The sequence below is a fragment of the Aythya fuligula genome, chromosome 7, assembly GCF_009819795.1.
Source record: "Aythya fuligula isolate bAytFul2 chromosome 7, bAytFul2.pri, whole genome shotgun sequence".
Lineage (NCBI taxonomy): Eukaryota > Metazoa > Chordata > Aves > Anseriformes > Anatidae > Aythya > Aythya fuligula.
The window spans coordinates 20,052,687-20,070,362 of NC_045565.1; the positions used below are offsets into that span (position 1 = coordinate 20,052,687).

General features: G+C 46.4%; 1 protein-coding gene across 3 annotated transcripts in view; it reads right to left on the bottom strand.

Annotated features, from left to right (window-relative positions):
• Positions 1-8,803: 8,803 nt before the first annotated feature.
• The window catches only part of SLC16A12 (solute carrier family 16 member 12), a 30,719-nt gene continuing 21,846 nt past the window's right edge, over positions 8,804-17,676 (bottom strand). For 2 of the 3 annotated variants that reach the window (XM_032191661.1, XM_032191663.1), the window contains exons 3-7: positions 16,709-16,812; positions 15,335-15,478; positions 12,485-13,076; positions 11,365-11,624; positions 8,804-9,694 (exon numbers count right to left, since the gene is read on the bottom strand). In XM_032191661.1, the coding sequence (XP_032047552.1) occupies positions 9,432-9,694; positions 11,365-11,624; positions 12,485-13,076; positions 15,335-15,478; positions 16,709-16,812 (1,363 nt within the window). In that variant the 3' untranslated portion in view covers positions 8,804-9,431. The remainder of the gene's footprint in view (positions 9,695-11,364; positions 11,625-12,484; positions 13,077-15,334; positions 15,479-16,708; positions 16,813-17,676) is intronic. The other variant, XM_032191664.1, reaches the window with a different exon arrangement.

Sequence of the window (17,676 nt, forward strand, 5' to 3'; positions counted from 1 at the left end):
AAAAAAAAAAAGTACACACACAAAAAAGCACATTTTAAGGTTGAAGTTATAACCTGATGAAAAACCTGGTACCACCACCACCTTATGGTGATGATGCAGAAACTGCAGATGGTGACTGGATGGTGATTGTGCATTTGCTTGCTTGTTCACTATTAAAGGGCATGCTTAGAAAGAAAAATAGCTAAGCTACCTTAGCCTTACGTACTAATACTAGTATAGAGGTTGTCTTTGAGTGATGATCTGTAGGACACAGCTGGAACCAGATCTTACCTTCTACTGAGAAAAAGATCAGAGAATTATGATATTGTAACATTTAATCTATCAATTTAAAAGGCATGCTGATGGTTAATATAGATTGTTGGTGCATTTTCAAATATTAAGGAAAGATTCTTTTAGTGTCATTTAGAATAAATTTGTGCTGAACAGTTGTTCAGATTACCACCTTGTATGCTGTTTAACATAAATGACCACTGTTTAAACAACCACTGTTTGTCTAGTTTACTTGGAACTGAAAACATGTATCATTGTTGTGAACTATCAAAGAGCATTGCATCGTCCAATTGCTGCTTCTAGTATTTCTTTGCTGACTAATGCTCATGTTAGTAGATGAAAGAAAGGGAAACATCCATTCAAAAGAGTAAAAGGGATAAAGTTTGGGCGGGATATGGAAAGGTCAGGAGATAGCCCCATTTATTTTCCCAGACTCTCGGAGAGGCTGGGTTCAGAGATGCTCCTCCAGAGAATCAATTTGTGCAGAAAATAGCATCCATATAGTTTACCCAAACTGGCACTCTTGGGAGCCATTAGAGCAAACGTCTGGAGTGGAAGGAAAGGCAGTGTCTGAGATGCCAGAGAGACGGTTGTCTGTGGCTATGTGGTGAAACAAGGGACAGAAAACACGAGCAATGTACTGAACCAGAATTGGGGCACGGAGTGAAGCTGGAGAACCAGAGAAATGGAAACCCGAGTGCAAGGTGCAGGTGGGAGAAGGGCTGGGTGAACAAAAAGCACGCAAGAAGGGAAGAAAGGGTTGAAAGGACAGTGACTAGGTTAAGGAAGTGATTGTCTTCAGATCACTAAAGGTATTCACAGCTTGCCAGTCTAATTCCACATTACGTACCTTGGCATAATAGATGATGGTGCTTGGGGAAAATTAAGACTGCACTTCCAGAACACTCCTGAGCCCTAGTCAGTCATGTAGAACGAAGCCAGCCGGTGACAGAGCCCACACACCAGGTTAAGGTGCACACTGAAGTCTGACAAGCTTCAGAAGATGTCAGAGCTTCAGCCATACATATGGCAGCAACGCTATCCAGCTGCCAGCACTTAAACAGCCCATACGCGTGCCCCTGAGAGGGTGGGAGGGTGGGCATTTCTGTTCCCAGCCCCCGGCAGCCTTCCTGCCCCCTGAGCAGCAGCAGGCCCCATGCGCAGACAGGACGGTGTCCTACAGGAGCGTAAAACATGGTGCCAGGCAATGATGCATCAAGGAACCTGTCCCCTCTCAGCTCTCTAAGAATCTTTTATAGCAAGAGCAAAAGCAGCCAGGAGCATAACAGTGTGCACTGCACACTCAACCACACCTGGGACTGCTAACTTCACAAACTTAACCAAATCTGGCCATGTTTTCTAGCCACCTGTCAGCTTTTCCTCTTAGAAACAGCGGTGGCCCTACCTAGGGAAAGGGGAGGGAGGAGAATGGGAAGGATGGGAGCAGGACTGAGACACGGTGCTCAGAGCTTGTAGGTACAACAGCAGGGCTGAAGTCAGGAACTGGTGATTACCTGTGGTGTTGGGCTCAGCTGTGGGGCATAACGGTACAAGAGGTGACCCCACTACCCTGCTCAGTCTTGAGGTTTCTCACCTCAGCGCAATTTCCATCCAAGCCTTCCTGAGGGCAGCAGGGAAGAGACGAAGGGACGGGTGGCACAGGCTGCCGAAGGCCCGGTTGCACACCCCTGCTCCCCTCCACACCCTGCCGCCCCTTTCCCGGGAGACACGGAGAGGCAGCCAGCTATTTAGGGAAAAAACGCAAGCCTGAAAGGCGCGGTCTTCATCACCGTGAGCGATCTGCGTCGCGTCCCGCTGGGTGGTGCTGCGGCACCGCCACCCGCGCCGCCCGAGCCCAGCGGGCAGAAGCGGAGCGGCGCCGGAGCGAGGCCGGCTGATCCGCGTGTGAACGCAACGGCCTCGCTGCAGGAAAAAGGAGGGGGGATAACCCTGCACGAGGCATTCGTTTATGAGGCCAAATCACCTCCTAGATCATCTAGGAGACTGCACTGGAATACACCATAAGTCCCTTAGCAGAAGGCATTATTTATTGAGGCCACTTGCCGAGGTGATCGGCTCCGGGGCAGACGCGTTCTGCAGCGGAGTGGCGGATCGGACAGGCAGGGCTGATTTTTCCGGCACCGAGCCCACTGGAGGGAGCCGCCAGGACCCGGCAGCCCTCGCGAGGGAGGTGAACGAGGCGAGAACGAGGCGTAGGCGGAGCCAGCAGCGCCCCCTCCCCGGCCGTTCAAAAGCTGCCCCTAGGGAATACGAGTGACCAGGAGCGTGCGCAGCGAACAGGATGGGCAAACAGAGCGTGGCGCGTCACAAGGGTGAGGCGCGGCAGTTAGGGCAGGGAGGGCAGAGCGTTCCCCCCCGCCCATACGAACACCTCCTCTAACGGCGGTCTGCCGGTAGCTCAGCTGCAGTGGTGTACACCAGGCACAGTGCGCTCTCCAGGAAGTCTGCACACACCCAGACCGACTGCCCGCTCGAAACTGCGGCAGTTCAGGTCTCCGGGTGCAGGGAGTGCCTGAGCCTCTTGCTACCAGCTGTGGGGGGCAAAGAGACTGTGTGCGTGAGGTGCGAGCAGGTGGACGACCTGGCAGAACTCAAGGAGGAGGTCGAGAGGTTGAGGGATATCGGGGAGTGTGAGCGGGAGATAGACTTGTGGAGCAACTCCCTGAGCGGCCTGAAGGGCAGGTACCGGGGTGAGACCCCCCAGATGGGGGTGGACCCCCTGCCCTGCTGCTGTCGGGCAGAGGGAGGGGACCTAGGAGTTGAGGAGGAATGGAAACAGGTCCCTGCTCGACATCGCAGGCGATACCCCCCCCACAGGCCCCACCTTCCCAGGTGCCCTTATGCAACAGGTTTGAGGCCCTGGAGCTTGAGAGACCAGTAGCTGAGGAAGAGGTAGGAAGTCTACCCAGGAGGATGCCTAGGGCGAGGAAGTTGACTCCACGCCTCAAGACTGCCTCCACCAGGACAGAAAGAAGGGTGATTGTTGTGGGCGACTCCCTTCTCAGGGGAACAGAGGGACCTATTTGTCAGCCTAACCCTACCCGTAGGGAAGTCTGCTGCCTCCTTGGGGCCAGGGTCAGGGACATTGCCAGAAAGCTTCCCAACCTGGTTCGCCCCTCTGACTATTGTCCTCTTTTAATAGTCCAGGCTGGCAGTGATGACACTGAAGAGAGAAGCCTGAAGACCATCAAACGGGACTTTAGGGGACTGGGACGGTTAGTGGATGGAGCGGGAGTACAGGTGGTGTTTTCCTCCATCCCTACGGTGGCAGGGAGGGGTACAGAGAGGACAAGAAAAGCCCACCTGATAAACACATGGCTCAGAGGCTGGTGCCAACACAGAATTTTTTTTTTTTTTTTTTCTGACCATGGGGCACTTTACTCAGCACCCAGCCTGATGGCCGCAGATGGGTCCCTATCTCTAAGGGGAAAACGGATCCTGGGCCAGGAGCTGGTGGGGCTCATTGAGAGGGCTTTAAACTAGGTAAGAGGGGGGATGGGGCTGAAACAAGGCTTGTTAGAGCTGTGCCGGGGGAACAATGGCAAGGCAGGGAGAGAAGGCAATGGCCCAACTGAAGTGCATCTACAGTAATGCACACAGCATGGGTAACAAACAGGAGGAGCTGGAAGCCATCGTGAGGCAGGCAGGCTATGACTTGGTTGCCATCACGGAAACATGGTGGGACCACTCTCATGACTGGAGTGCTGCAACGTCTGGCTATAGGCTCTTCAGAAGGGACAGGCAGCATGGAAGGGGTGGTGGTGTGGCTCTCTGTATCAGAGAGAGTTTTGATGTCGTGGAACTTGAGGCTGGGAATGATAAGGTGGAGTCCCTATGGGTTAGGATTAGCGGGAAGGCCAACAAGGGAAGCATCCTGGTGGGGGTCTGTCATAGACCACCAAACCAGGATGAGGAGACTGATGAGGAATTCTAGAGGCAGCTGACAAAAGTTGCGAAGTCATCAGCGCTTGTTCTCATGGGGGACTTCAACTTCCCAGATACATCCTGGAAGCACAACACAGCCCAGAGAAAACAGTCTAGGAGGTTTCTGGAGAGCGTGGAAGATAGCTTCCTGACGCAGCTGGTTAGTGAGCCTACCAGGGGAAGTGCCCTGCTAGACCTTCTCTTCACAAACAGAGAAGGACTGGTGGGAGATGTGGTGGTTGGAAACTGTCTTGGGCAGAGTGACCATGAAATGGTAGAGTTCTCCATTCTTGGAGAAGCCAGGAAGGGGACCAGTAAAACCGCTGTATTGGACTTCTGGTGGGCCGACTTTGAACTGTTCAGGACACTGGTTGGCAGAGTCCCTTGGGAGGCGGTTCTGAAGGGCAGAGGAGTCCAGGAAGGCTGGGCGCTCTTCAAGAAGGAAGTCTTAATGGCACAGGAGCGGTCTGTCCCCACGTGCCCAAAGACGAGCTGGCGGGGAAAAAGACTGGCCTGGCTGAACAGAGAATTGTGGCTTGAGCTTAGGAGGAAAAAGAGGGTTTACAATCTTTGGAAAAGAGGGCGGGCCACTCGGGAGGACAATAAGGATGTTGCGAGGCAGTGCAGGGACAAAAGTAGAAAGGCCAAAGCTCATCTGGAGCTCAGTCTGGCTACTGCCGTTGAAGACAACAAAAATGTTTTTACAAATACATCAGTGCAAAACAGAGGACTAAGGAGAATCTCCAGCCTTTACTGGATGCGGGGGGGAACTTAGTTACAAAAGATGAGGAAAAGGCAGAGGTGCTTAATGGCTTCTTTGCCTCAGTCTTTAGCGGCAAAACCAGTTGCTCTCTGGATACCCAGTACCCTGAACTGGTGGAAGGGGATGGGGAGCAGAATGTGGCCCTCACTATCCATGAGGAAATAGTTGGTGACCTGCTACGGCACTTGGATGTACGCAAGTCAATGGGGCCAGAAGGCATCCACCCGAGGATACTGCGAGATCTGGCGGAGGAGCTGGCCAAGCTGCTTACCATCATTTATTAGCAGTCCTGGCTATCGGGGGAGGTCCCAGTTGACTGGCGGCTAGCAAACGTGACCTCCATCTACAAGAAGGGCTGGAGGGCAGACCTGGGCAACTATAGGCCTGTCAGTTTGACCTCAGTGCCAGAGAAACTCATGGAGCAGATTATCTTGAGTGTCATCACGCGGCACTTACAGGGCAACCAGGTGATCAGGCCCAGTCAGCATGGATTTATGAAAGGCAGGTCCTGCTTGATGAACCTGATCTCCTTCTATGACAAAGTGATGTGCTCGGTGGATGAGGGAAAGGCTGTGGATGTGGTCTACCTGACTTCAGCAAGGCGTTTGACACCGTTTCCCATAGCATTCTCCTCAAGGAACTGTCTGCTCGTGGCTTGGACTGGTGTATGCTTTGTTGGGTTAAAAACTGGCTGGATAGCCGGGCCCAAAGAGTTGTGGTGAATGGAGTCAAATGCAGTTGGAGGCCAGTCACTAGTGGAGTCCCCCAGGGCTCAGTACTGGGGCCGGTCCTCTTTAATATCTTTATTGATGGTCTTGATGAGGGGATCGAGTGCACCCTCAGTGAGTTCGCAGATGACATCACGTTAGGTGCGTGTGTTGATCTGCTTGAGGGTAGGAAAGCTCTGCAGGAGGATCTGGATAGGCTGCACCGATGGGCTGAGGCCAACTGCATGAAGTTCAACAAGGCCAAGTGCCGGGTCCTGCACCTGGGGCGCAATAACACTGAGCAGAGCTACAGGCTGGGAGATGAGTGGTTGGAAAGCTGCCAGGTGGAGAAGGACCTGGGAGTATTGGTGGATAGTCGGCTGAAAATGAGCCAGCAGTGTGCTCAGGTGGCCAAGAAGGCCAACAGCATCCAGGCTTGTATAAGAAGCAGTGTGGCCAGCAGGACTAGGGAAGTGATTGTCCCCCTGTACTCGGCTCTGGTGAGGCCGCACCTCGAGTACTGAGTTAAGTTTTGGGCCCCTCGCTACAAGAAGGACATCGAGGTGCTCAAAAGACCTGAGAAGGTCGACGAAGCTGGTGAGGGGTCTGGAGAACAAGTCCTACGAGGAGTGGCTGAGGGAGCTGGGTTTGTTCAGCCTGGAGAAGAGGAGGCTTAGGGGTGACCTTATCGCTCTTTATAAGTACATTAAAGGAGGCTGTAGCGAGGTGGGGGTTGGTCTATTCTCCCACATGCCTGGTGACAGGACGAGGGGGAATGGGCTAAAGTTGCACCAGGGGTGTTTTAGGTTGGATATTAGGAAGAACTTCTTTACCAAAAGGGTTGTTGGACACTGGAACAGGCTGCCCAGGGAAGTGGTGGAGTCACCATCCCTGGAGGTCTTTAAAAGACGTTTAGATGTAGAGCTTAGGGATATGGTTTAGTGGGGACTGTTAGTGTTAGGTCAGAGGTTGGACTTGATGATCTTGAGGTCTCTTCCAACCTAGAAATTCTGTGATTCTGTGACTTCCAAAAGAATGACGATTGTTCCATTTCAAACCTCCTGGGACAGAAACAAATGCTGTGCTTCCAGCAGTTGAGTCCCCCACTGCCTTTCCAGTCCACTGTCATTCATTACTCTTTAAGAAGCCCTGACAGCATCCTGCATCTGCGCAAGCAAGTGTCCGGCTGCCACCCAGGACAGAGTAGCTCTGCAGGCCCCACCAGCTGAGCGCTGCTCAACACTGGGAGTTTGGGGTTAAATTCAGACTCGGAGCTGTTGGGCAGCTGGGGTTTGTAGCAAGTGACATCCCAGCAGTGGGAGGTTTCCATAGAGTAACAAAAAGCCTCAGGGTGGTTTCGCTTAGCTCACCTTTGCAAAACTGGGGCTTGTTTGTGGACACTTCATTTAATGCAATTGCTCCTATGCACTTTTTCGTTTGTTTGGGCCCCATTCACTGGATCCCTAAATACCCTGCTCTTCAGGACCTACTCATTCACTCCATGGGGGAGTAAGTGCTAAATCCACCTAGGGGTGTGTTAGTTGCCCACATGTACTTTTTGCTAACATGAAAATTCAACTTTCCAAAGGTACAATGCAAGACTAAGCACAAAGCTGAAATGGCAGAGCTGTCCAAAGGCCTAGAAAAAAAATAAAACCAATTAAAGATCATATTCTGCACTTACAGTGTATTTTCATGCACTGCATGGAACACCTGGAGCAGAGCATTAGCACGGACAGGATTCATCTGAGTGCTCTATCCAAGCTTGCATCCATCAGTGCTCAGTGGGCTGGTGGGAAAGCACCACGTTATCCTGGCAAATTGTTCACAGATTTCTGAGGTGTCTGTGCCTACTGCTGCACTGAAAGCACCACGTTATCCTGGCAAATTGTTCACAGATTTCTGAGGTGCCTGTGCCTACTGCTGCACTGTGCTATGCCAGCCTACCCTGTATGGAGAACAGCCTGAACATTATCATCCCTTAATAAAACAATCTTTAACTGTACTTCTAAATGTACTTCTGGAGCATGGTAGTGGTAAATGCTTTGAGTGCAGACAACTGAAGTCAAACAATTTTAATATGTTATATTTGAAATATGCATGAAAAATAGAAGAAATTGATACACATACTATTCATATATATATAAAAATACATTATGACCCTGTGGGTGTACTCCTGATCTAATTCAAATTTGTGAACAGCAGCCTGTGTTGCTTTCCCTTCTGAGGCACAGAATGGAATAGGACACCAATAGCAAACATCAAATATACCGCAAGTGATTAACAAAATTACTAGCATAGCATTAATAAAACTTATCTGGACTCTGATCAATTTGCTAGTGAACAGAATACAGTTTTATACAGCATCAAACAGAAAAGATTTGCACTTCAGAACGTGAAGTTCCTCCATCTCTAACAGTTTCACTTTGGAAATGTAGAAGCATCTCATTATTCAATAAACCATCACATCAGTAATTTACTGCCATGAGCTACATTCAGTCTCTAAGTTCAACAAATCAGCCAGCTGTAGTACATCCCTAGCACAAGTAGCAGGAAATCATCAGCAAATCACAGCCGCTGCTGTCTGGCCAGCCAGGACAAGTGACCCGATCAGCTCTCCAGTTAGTATAAATGAGTAATTTGCACCACCTGAAGATATGTCTCCTGGATCCAAAAAGGGACAGGCTTGCCATTGCAATATGCAGGATGAGCAACTTGTCTGCCGAGATCTTCTTTAGGTAGAGCATCTGGGGTGGGAGTTGCTCAGTCATCTGCTCGCAAAAATTATTTTTTTCAGCAACTAGTGATTTTGCAGGAGGAAGAGACTCTGCATTTGGAAAAACAAGAGCTTCTCCTCCCAGTCTCCTGGGCTGCCTTTGGACTTCTTCCAACTAATGAAGCTAGAGCAGGTTTGTCTACCAGCACACCTAGTCTCCTGGTACAGATTCACTCCTTTTCATATGGCTGAGCAGCCACAGCAACTCTTCCATCCACCCAGAAAAGATCAGCTGGAGTATCATACCTGGAATGTCAATGTTTAGAAATTCATCCTTTAGAGATTTCCAAGAGAAAGAAAAAAAAAAGAAAAAAAAAAAAAGAAAAAAAAAAAGCAGCCACCTCAAAATTTTGCTGTAGGAGGACTAGGAAAGTAGCTCTAAAACCACATTTGAAATGAAGTTGCAATGTATGTACAAGATTCAGGGATGCTGTAAAAATTAAAGCTGCTTCAGAGATGCTTTCAGCATTAATCACAGCTTCCTGGCAGATTTTATAACAAATAGCTTTGGCATTTGACAAAGAGTTTAATGAAGACTGATAAATGGAGAGGTTTCTCAGTGGCATGTGTTACTCCATTGAAACAATTGATTGGAACACCAAAAAAATTATTTCATTAATACTATTTTTGAAATAATTTAAACATTATTGTTCAGCTTTGTTGACTGATTACTTTGTATTTTTCTTTTCATTATATCCAATTATGTTTTTTGAGATTACCTTTGGAGTCAACATATTTCCTTAGAAATAAATCTGTCGACACTTGTATCTACCAACTCTCTTCACTTTCAGTCTAGCTTTGTTCTATTACTGCATTAACTTTCTGTGTAGATTTTAGCCTACCAAAACCTGACATAAAAATCTAACGGAGATGCCTTGTTTCACAGAAGTAGCATCTTCAGCAGTGCAACACAATGCAGCCCCCTCTGTCTCAGTCATGGCTGCACAGCGCTGAATTTTGACAGTGCTTGTCATCTGTTGCTATAGCTGCTTGTATCCACAGACAAAAGTTCAGCATCCTTTTGGTCTAATTCTCCGGTGACAGAGTAAGCTATTGCTCCGTTTGTCCAGATGTGATGTTTGCTGTGGGTGTCATTGGTGAGTGACCTTAAATGCGTTCTGTTGATTTTCTTTGCCAGTCTTGCAAAACACAGTAACGTTGAACTAAATATCATAGAAAATCCACACAGGAGGAATGACGCGGTGTAACTGCCCGTTGTATCCACAAGCCAACCTGTAGGAAGACAAGTCATTTTTTTTTTTTTTCAGGCTTGACAGAATTCTTGTAATTTGCAAGTCCTGTGATCAGCAGCACTTCTGGAGTTGTATCACAGACAAACGCCATCAAACAAGACAGGTTTACCTTGCCATCACTATACCTTTACCTCCTGGGGCTGGGGGAAATTTGTCCACAACATCAGCAGGCAGATAATTTTATTATGTGCCTTTGTTTGGAAGTCAAACCCATGAGAAAAAGCACAGCAGTCATCACCACGATACTGCACAGACATCTTTCAACCATGTGGATTTAACTGGAAGTCTTTAGACATGCTTAGAAGAGCCACAGGATTAAATACAGTGTATATGAGATCCTCTGACTGAAGCTAGTGAGCTATGCCCTAGGCTCGCGCATCACTTCAAAGTATTCCTTTTTGCAGTATCTTTTGCTACAGAAAATTAAATTAAAAGCCTCAGAAATAGAGTCCAATTGGAAATTGATGTGAATAGTGGAGATGTGCAAGACATATTTATACATTTGAAAAAGATTTCTGACCTTCTATAATATTCAAAACTGTGTCAAGATCTTTCTAAAGAATAACAGGAGTACAGCTCTCATCATTACTTCACTGCAATGAAACTGATAGGGGAAAAGATGGTTTGATACCACAGGGGTGAGTTTGTGACCAACAGCAGTGAAGCTGACTCACCCACTGTTCAAAGCAGTTCAGAGATAAAAAGATTAAGTCCTCTAGATCAAAAAAATAAAAAAACAACAACTTGCAATGAATCTCTTTAGCTATCATTTTCAAAACTGTATGATTTCAGAGAAATCTTTTCTTCCATCTACTTACACAATTTCTAACCTATGTGAAGTGATAATGTAACAGCTCTTAGAAACCCAATTTCATAGTGTTTTTGTCTGTTCTTTGTTTTGTTTTGTTTTTTAATTTCAGCTTACTCTATATGTAGAAATCATTCCATCAAGACAGAGCTTAAGTGGATCTCAAGTCTTATGAAGGTCTGTGTGTGTTGCTTCTCTGCCCAGGGGCTACCTTCCCATTCAGTGTGTATTTCCTATCCTTTCCTATTACATCCCACCAAAGCCCACCTGCATTTCTTCCTGGGAATCCGAAAAGGAGATGACAAGGCACTTTGCACCTTTTTCCCACCAGTCCAATAAAGACACCAGAGGAATATCATTTTGACCAATTCAAAGGGAAAAATGGGGACTGTTACTAATATACTCAAAATGCTGAAAAACCTATAGCTTGAAAATTAGAGTAAATACTGTACCACAGCTTTTAGTCACTAGCGACAGAGAAACAAGCTGCAGGAAAGCAGCCCAGAGCCAGGGGCCAGGCCCTCCCCACCTGGACACCACAGGGTGCATGCCTGTGCTTCACCCTTCAGTGCACAGTTCCACAGAAAGAGAATGTTCTGTCAGAGGGTAAAACATGAGATGCTCAAAAGCTTCCAGGAAAAAGAAAAAAAAAATAAGATTTTTTCAAAGAAATCTTCCATCAAATTGTAAAATGGTAATTGAAAGTGACAGTAAAATGTTTACTATCACATTGATATCTATTTTTGTTCAAGCTCTAGACTAAATGCCAGACTATTTTGCTTTGGTCAATAGTTGAAATCAAAGTAATGATGAGATTATAGGAAAGTCATTTGTGAACTGACCTGCAACAGGCGGGCTCACTAGATACGGTATGGCATGCAGAAAATACACAACACCCAGTGCTGAAGATAAGGAAGAAGTTCCCACGACATCTGCCGTCACAACAGGGATTAGCGTTACATAGGCTCCATCAAAGTAGCCAAAGGTAAAGGAGAAAGGCACAAGCAAGGGGAAGGTCTGGAGAACTGGCAAGAAAAGGCAGCAGAGGCCATCCATTCCCACAGCAAAGAGGTAGCAAAAGTGCCGATGCTTCTTCAGACACCTGCAAATTCAAAACAGGAAAGGATATCACTGGACACAGCATCGCGGTCACTGTGCAGCACTTCAGTCTCTCTTTCATGTTGCTCAAATTTAAGTCCAACTTATTACTCCATCTTCAAGATGAAAAGCTCAACCAGTGAGGTGCTTGGCTGAGGAAAGATACCCCGCTACAGTTGCAGAAACACCTGGAGAGCAGCACCCCACTGGAGTTAGTTTAGCCAAGTGAGATGGCAATTCCTCTCTCCCTGCCCCACAAAACCAATGACTGATTTTTCCTACAAACTGAGTAAGCACAAAGAATAATGTGCTCCTTAGAACCAAAACATCTCTTAGTTTAGCCAGATGCTGCACACAGATGTCTCGAATGGCTGAGTTAATAAAGCATGGTGAGTTCTCTTATACTGGGAGATGTATAACAGTTTTAGGTCAGCCCTGAAGTACATGCCTGACAGTGGTAGGCATGTACTTGGTCCTTTTCCATCACTTCTGCATCCCTCCAGCAGCACAAAAGAGATGGAAAGGCACAAGTAGCATCATCCTCTAGGGATGAGGTACAGAAGTTCATGCTTGATATACCTTAGGAAAGAGGTTACATTTCCATGGTCAAATGGAAGAGCTTTTAGCTTTTCAGAAACACATCGTTTCTTGGGGTTGGGCGGGGTCCAGTAGATGCCGATGAACTCCAAAGAGACAAAACCATTAAACAGCAAGCATTTCTGAAAGTTTGTTCATTGGTTTTCTAGAAACGTTACAGGTGCTACAGACAACATACATAATGTTACCTTTTATGTGCATTACACCCCATTTGCATCTAGCCTCCCACTGGCTAAAGCTTGAATTTCCTTAGCCGTACGCCATTACCTTCTGTCTGTTAGCCATCCAAAGGTGATGTTACCAATGATATCAACGACACCAAGTATGGACATGAGGAAGGCAGCCTGGTGATGGCTCACTCCAACGCTCAAGGCATAAGGCACTAAGTAGACAAAGAGAGGGCTGCAGCCATACGCCATAAATAAGACCGACACTGCTAGCACCATGAAGCCTGGCATAAGCAAAAAGTCATATTCCTTCCATGAACAGTAGCATAAACACTCGTGCGACCATGCTTTGATTAAAGGTGAACAGATGGACATTCGCTTTAAGTCTTGTTTCTGTGCTTCAGGGACATACTCCTGTTCAAGAAGCCCCGGAGCAGTTTTACGGTCCTCCTTAAGGGCGATGGGCCGCATCAAGGCACCACAGACGCAGAGGTTTAGAACAAAACCTCCCAGGATGAGTAATGCCCCACGCCAGGAAAACTGCTCAATTAGGAGTTGGACCACAGGGGCCAGGATGAAGGTACCAATTCCACTTCCAGACATGGCTATTCCATAAGCCAATGCTTTCCTCTTGTTGAAATATTTGCCCACCATTGCAATGGCTGGGGAATAACAGAGTGCAAACCCAAGTCCTGGAAGAGAAAGCACAGTGCAGATGGCTTAATTCTGAGCACGAACATATGGAACACATTAAATTAAACCACACAGCCTACTTCCATCAGCACGAATGAATAGGAAGCTCTTCCTGACATGCAGCCCAGTCATAATGTGAAAAGAAACCAGGATGATTCCCTTCTTCCACCATCAGGGTCACTGACTTGACAAATCTAATGGATCATTATAAATCTATGATAACAAGGCTCAGATAGGAGTGATGGGGTGCGTTTAATAACGAAAACAAGGACTATCAATGAACATCAGAAAAACAGCATGTCAGTTTTTCCTGGATACCAGATGAGGTCTCCTGGATACCACATGAGGTCTCATCCCAGAGCCCAGACAGACACCAGTGTGGGGCACAATGGTCTGGTGAGGCAATGCTTTGTGTTTCAGTCTCGTGCAAACCCAGCTATTCATTTTCAGGTCTCAAAGGCAGCACAAGGAGTTAGACTCTGTCACTGATATCCTGCACTAAACGTGTTTTAGTCAGGTAAACTAACTCAATGCAGCAGCTGGTTGGAGTCCTGAGCATTTATAAATCTCTTTGTACAAATAAGGAGGGGAAAAAAGCCTCAGAAGAAAAAGCCATGCCCAAGTCAGCAGACAAATAAAATCCATCTCTTGGAAAAGACTGTGGTCTCTGCTGCAGAAACCAGAGCAATTTTAACCATCAATTACTCGCCCCAATACTAAACATGCACTTCTGAATCAGACACTGAAATGTGTTACTGACTAGGGTTTTGGAACACATCCTACGTTCAGGTTAAAAGGGTCCCCATGGCTTCCGGCAGAACTTGCCAGCCAGGGAGGTAATCATCTGTGCCATAACCGGCTTGCAAGGTTCTCCTCAAAGGCCTCCTCTGTGCTGGGCAAGTGCTGAGCTAAGTGGATTAGAGGGGGCAAGGGAAGGAGATGGCAGAGCAGCTGTGACAAGCATATTCTATTTCGAATGAGTTGGCAGAGGAAATAGGTCCCCAAAAGCCAAAAATGTCCAGTGAAAAGTGGAAATGCAAAGTTTGTGACTGAAAATATTTCCGTGTCTCTTAGAGTGAGCTCTGCTACCTGTTGTCAGTCCCCTTTCTCATCTCTGTCTCACTTTTCACAGTTTCAAGTCCTGCATTTTTATGGACCTTTGTCAGTTATGTTCCTGTCTCCTCTCTGGATTGGAGCATCACCACTAGCATTTACCGACAGTTATCTCTACATTAATCACTCCCTACAGACTAGAAGTTAACTGCTTGCAGAATGGACTCTTTACAGCCCCATCTATGAAGTGCAATTGCTTTTCCACCCCAATATTAATTGTGGTTTTCACTAAGGAAGCCTCCGTGGCATTAGCGTTGTATGTGGCACAGCCCTTTTGAGTTACAAGGAACCTTTTTATTTGTTATGAACACATTTGTCAACAGATTAACACTGTAATGAAGGAGCTACATGCACTACAACACGGATTTATTTTTTTTTTAAATAAGCTGTTGGCAGCATGTGAACTGCAGTAATTCCACCACCTCCTTACTAAACAGCAGGGGACCAAGTACAAGGGCTTATATCACCGTGGCTACCAGGTCAGTATTAATAATGAAGGAATGTCAGTGTGACTATGGGCACCACTAATGTTCCTCAGTTCACTGCAAACATGGGAAAATTGGACAGAGCAAAAATATCTGCTATCTACATACCTGAATGCAAATGGAGGAGCTGCTACAGCAATACTATCAGCCAGGGATGTGTTTGCTTTTCAAAGGGAATATAATGCAGATAAAGTGCACAGCTGAAGTACTACGTATTCACCCAGGGCTACCCTGCCCGCTTAGTTCTTTTGTTTTGATTTAAATTTCATTTTTTAATATGCAAATATCTGGGGGCACTCTAGAATCACTACCACAACAAAATCCTCACAAATCACAGGTGAAAGAGAAAATTTTATGTGTATCACTGGTAGCGGAAGTCCTTCTTGAGCTCCCATAATTTCACAGCTTTTTCCACAGTCTTCTCTCTAACGTTAAAGAGATGCTGTAGCAGCATGCAATATTTGGGCTGTTCACCCATTGACTTCAGCCAGAACCCCTTTTTTCACAATGAGGAGAACAAGCCTCAGTATCTCTACTGACCACGGATGTGGCAATATGACATGGAGAAGAGATCACCCCTCTTTAAAGGAAAGGCTGTAATTTTGTATCATTCCCGTGTTGCTTTCCTGACTAGACCAAAGGAGCTGAGTGCCTCCTACCTGTAAGGACTCCTAATGATAAGTAGAGATGTTCCAGGCTGGCGGCGAAGGAGCTCAATATTAGTCCAGTAGATGCAAGCAGCCCTCCTAGCATGATACCAACTTGGCAGGATACATGATTACTTATTAAACTCCCAAGTGGGGCTTCAAAGAAACAAATAAAGCTGGTAGTTAATAGCAAGTCCTCGAAAATAGTTCATTGCAACTAACATCAAGGGAAAGGACACAGCAGGAAAGCAGGGGAAAGCGGTGATCACAGCTACGCAGGGTGGTCTTTCAGCAACCCTTCCTATCAGAATGGTGTGAGAATCAAAAACCTTCTAAAATTATTTTCCCGAAAGTCAGGATAAAGCTAAAGTTTACAGTAGCTTTTTCAGCAGATCAAAGTCACTATGGGACACAGCTACTCTGAAGTTTTCAGGGTCAAGAGAGGCCACAGCAACAACCGGATACAGCCCACGCTGTTCTTTACTCCATTCTTACAACTGCAGAGGCCTTCCCCAACAAGCAATCTGCTCTTCAGACTTCAGAAACTTCAGGCGTCCTTCCTGCAGGCTCTGTGCCAGACTTAGGTGTGAGAGGTCTCCAGAGGACCATCTCCAGAGCCACCAAACCTGTCCGGAACTTCTCCTACAGTGACAGTTCCCAGGTCACCCTGCCTCTACCAGGGGATGTCATCTCCAGCCCTCTCCCTCTCTGCTACCTGTAATGCCAGGACAAGCTTATCCTCATCTATCTTTTTTCAAGACATAACCTGGCTGATGCAGGAGAGTTGCTATGTCTCAATTCGGCTGTGTTCCTAAACCCTCATGGATATTCTCATGGATTAACTCCTCCATGTCAGGATTAAAGCCTGAATTTTCACCTAAATTGTATAATTTTGAAGTAAACCCATGAGAAACTTTAGTGAAGCTGCTGAATTGATGCATATTATTCTTAGTAGCACAGAAGTTCCTTTTAAGGGAAAAGAATATTTGTAAATACAAGTCTGCTAAAATGATGATGATGTGACATGATTCGAAAGCTAGAAGTACAGACTGTGCTAGCTCTCAAATATGATTCCAATCAATAGGCAAAAGAAACACATGCTCAGTTAGCAGCTCTCAAACACAACTTGTCCCACTAGACCTTGACAAAAGTACATTTCTGGAAACTTAGATCACTTGACAAAACAAAATTGTGTTTCTTTTCAGTAGTATGAAGACACTCCCTTCCTGCCCAACTATGCTGAGTGAAGCGGCTCAGTTATACCAGACCCCAGAGAGTCCACAGCAACCATGTTTCCCAGCCTACTCCACTGGCTGACGGGTGTGCCAAAACGAGATGGAGCTGAAGAAAAAGCAGTCACACTTGTCGTTAAAGTGTAATACACACCACAGAGCATCGTGGCACAGTCGACAATGGAGTGGATCCAAGCTGTTCTGGCATAATCCTGCCCAAAATATGCCTGGAACTCCACAAAAAAAATTGAGATGCACCTAGGAAAGATAACATGAACAACAATCTGTTAAACCTGGGATATGTGCCTCACAGAAAGCAGTCTCATTCTTCAGCAGTAAAGAGAACCTTCTTGAAGGTCTTCTCCAGCTCCCAGGAAAATTAAATCTGGTTTGTATTGATCCCAGCTGGATGGACATTTTTAAACAGTTGCAAAAGGGTTTTGGAAATGAAGATAATTAATACATGAGACAAAACGTCATATGGCACATGCAAGTTTAGTAGTCCCAACAGTACTTTATATAAAGCACTTTGGTTAGTGTGATTCAGCTAGGGAAGAACCCTTGCTTTGCACTGGCAACAATGGAATCACAAAATGGTGCCCAGCTATGATCCTAACAGGGGAATCAGGCTGATCTAGAACCTAATTCAGATAGATTTAACTAACTGAGAGAGATTACACTGTGTCGATGTTTGCATTCCACTTCTGTGCTATTTATCCCAAGATCCTAGACTTCAGATCCTTAAACCTGGCAGTTTTATTGAAAAAAAAAAAAAAAATATATATATATATATATATATATATATATACACATATATATATTTAGTGGGAAACACTCCATTTATATTATACTGACTGTCCAAGAAGATGCTGTCTCAGTGTCTCTCCCTCCCCAGGGTGCCTGTCTCAGCTTAACATAGCTTAACATCCATGTTCACAGGGAGTAGGCTCCTCTGTCTCCAGCTGACAGCAAAGCGGCCCAGCAGCAGCTGCGGAAGCCATCTCACCCCAAAGACACACATCATGTTTGCGCAAGGCAGTGGCCTATTCCTCTTCTTTCCATTGTTGATAAATATTTCTGAGGGCAAAAAAGAAAGGGATAGTGCCGCAGCAGGCCGGAGAG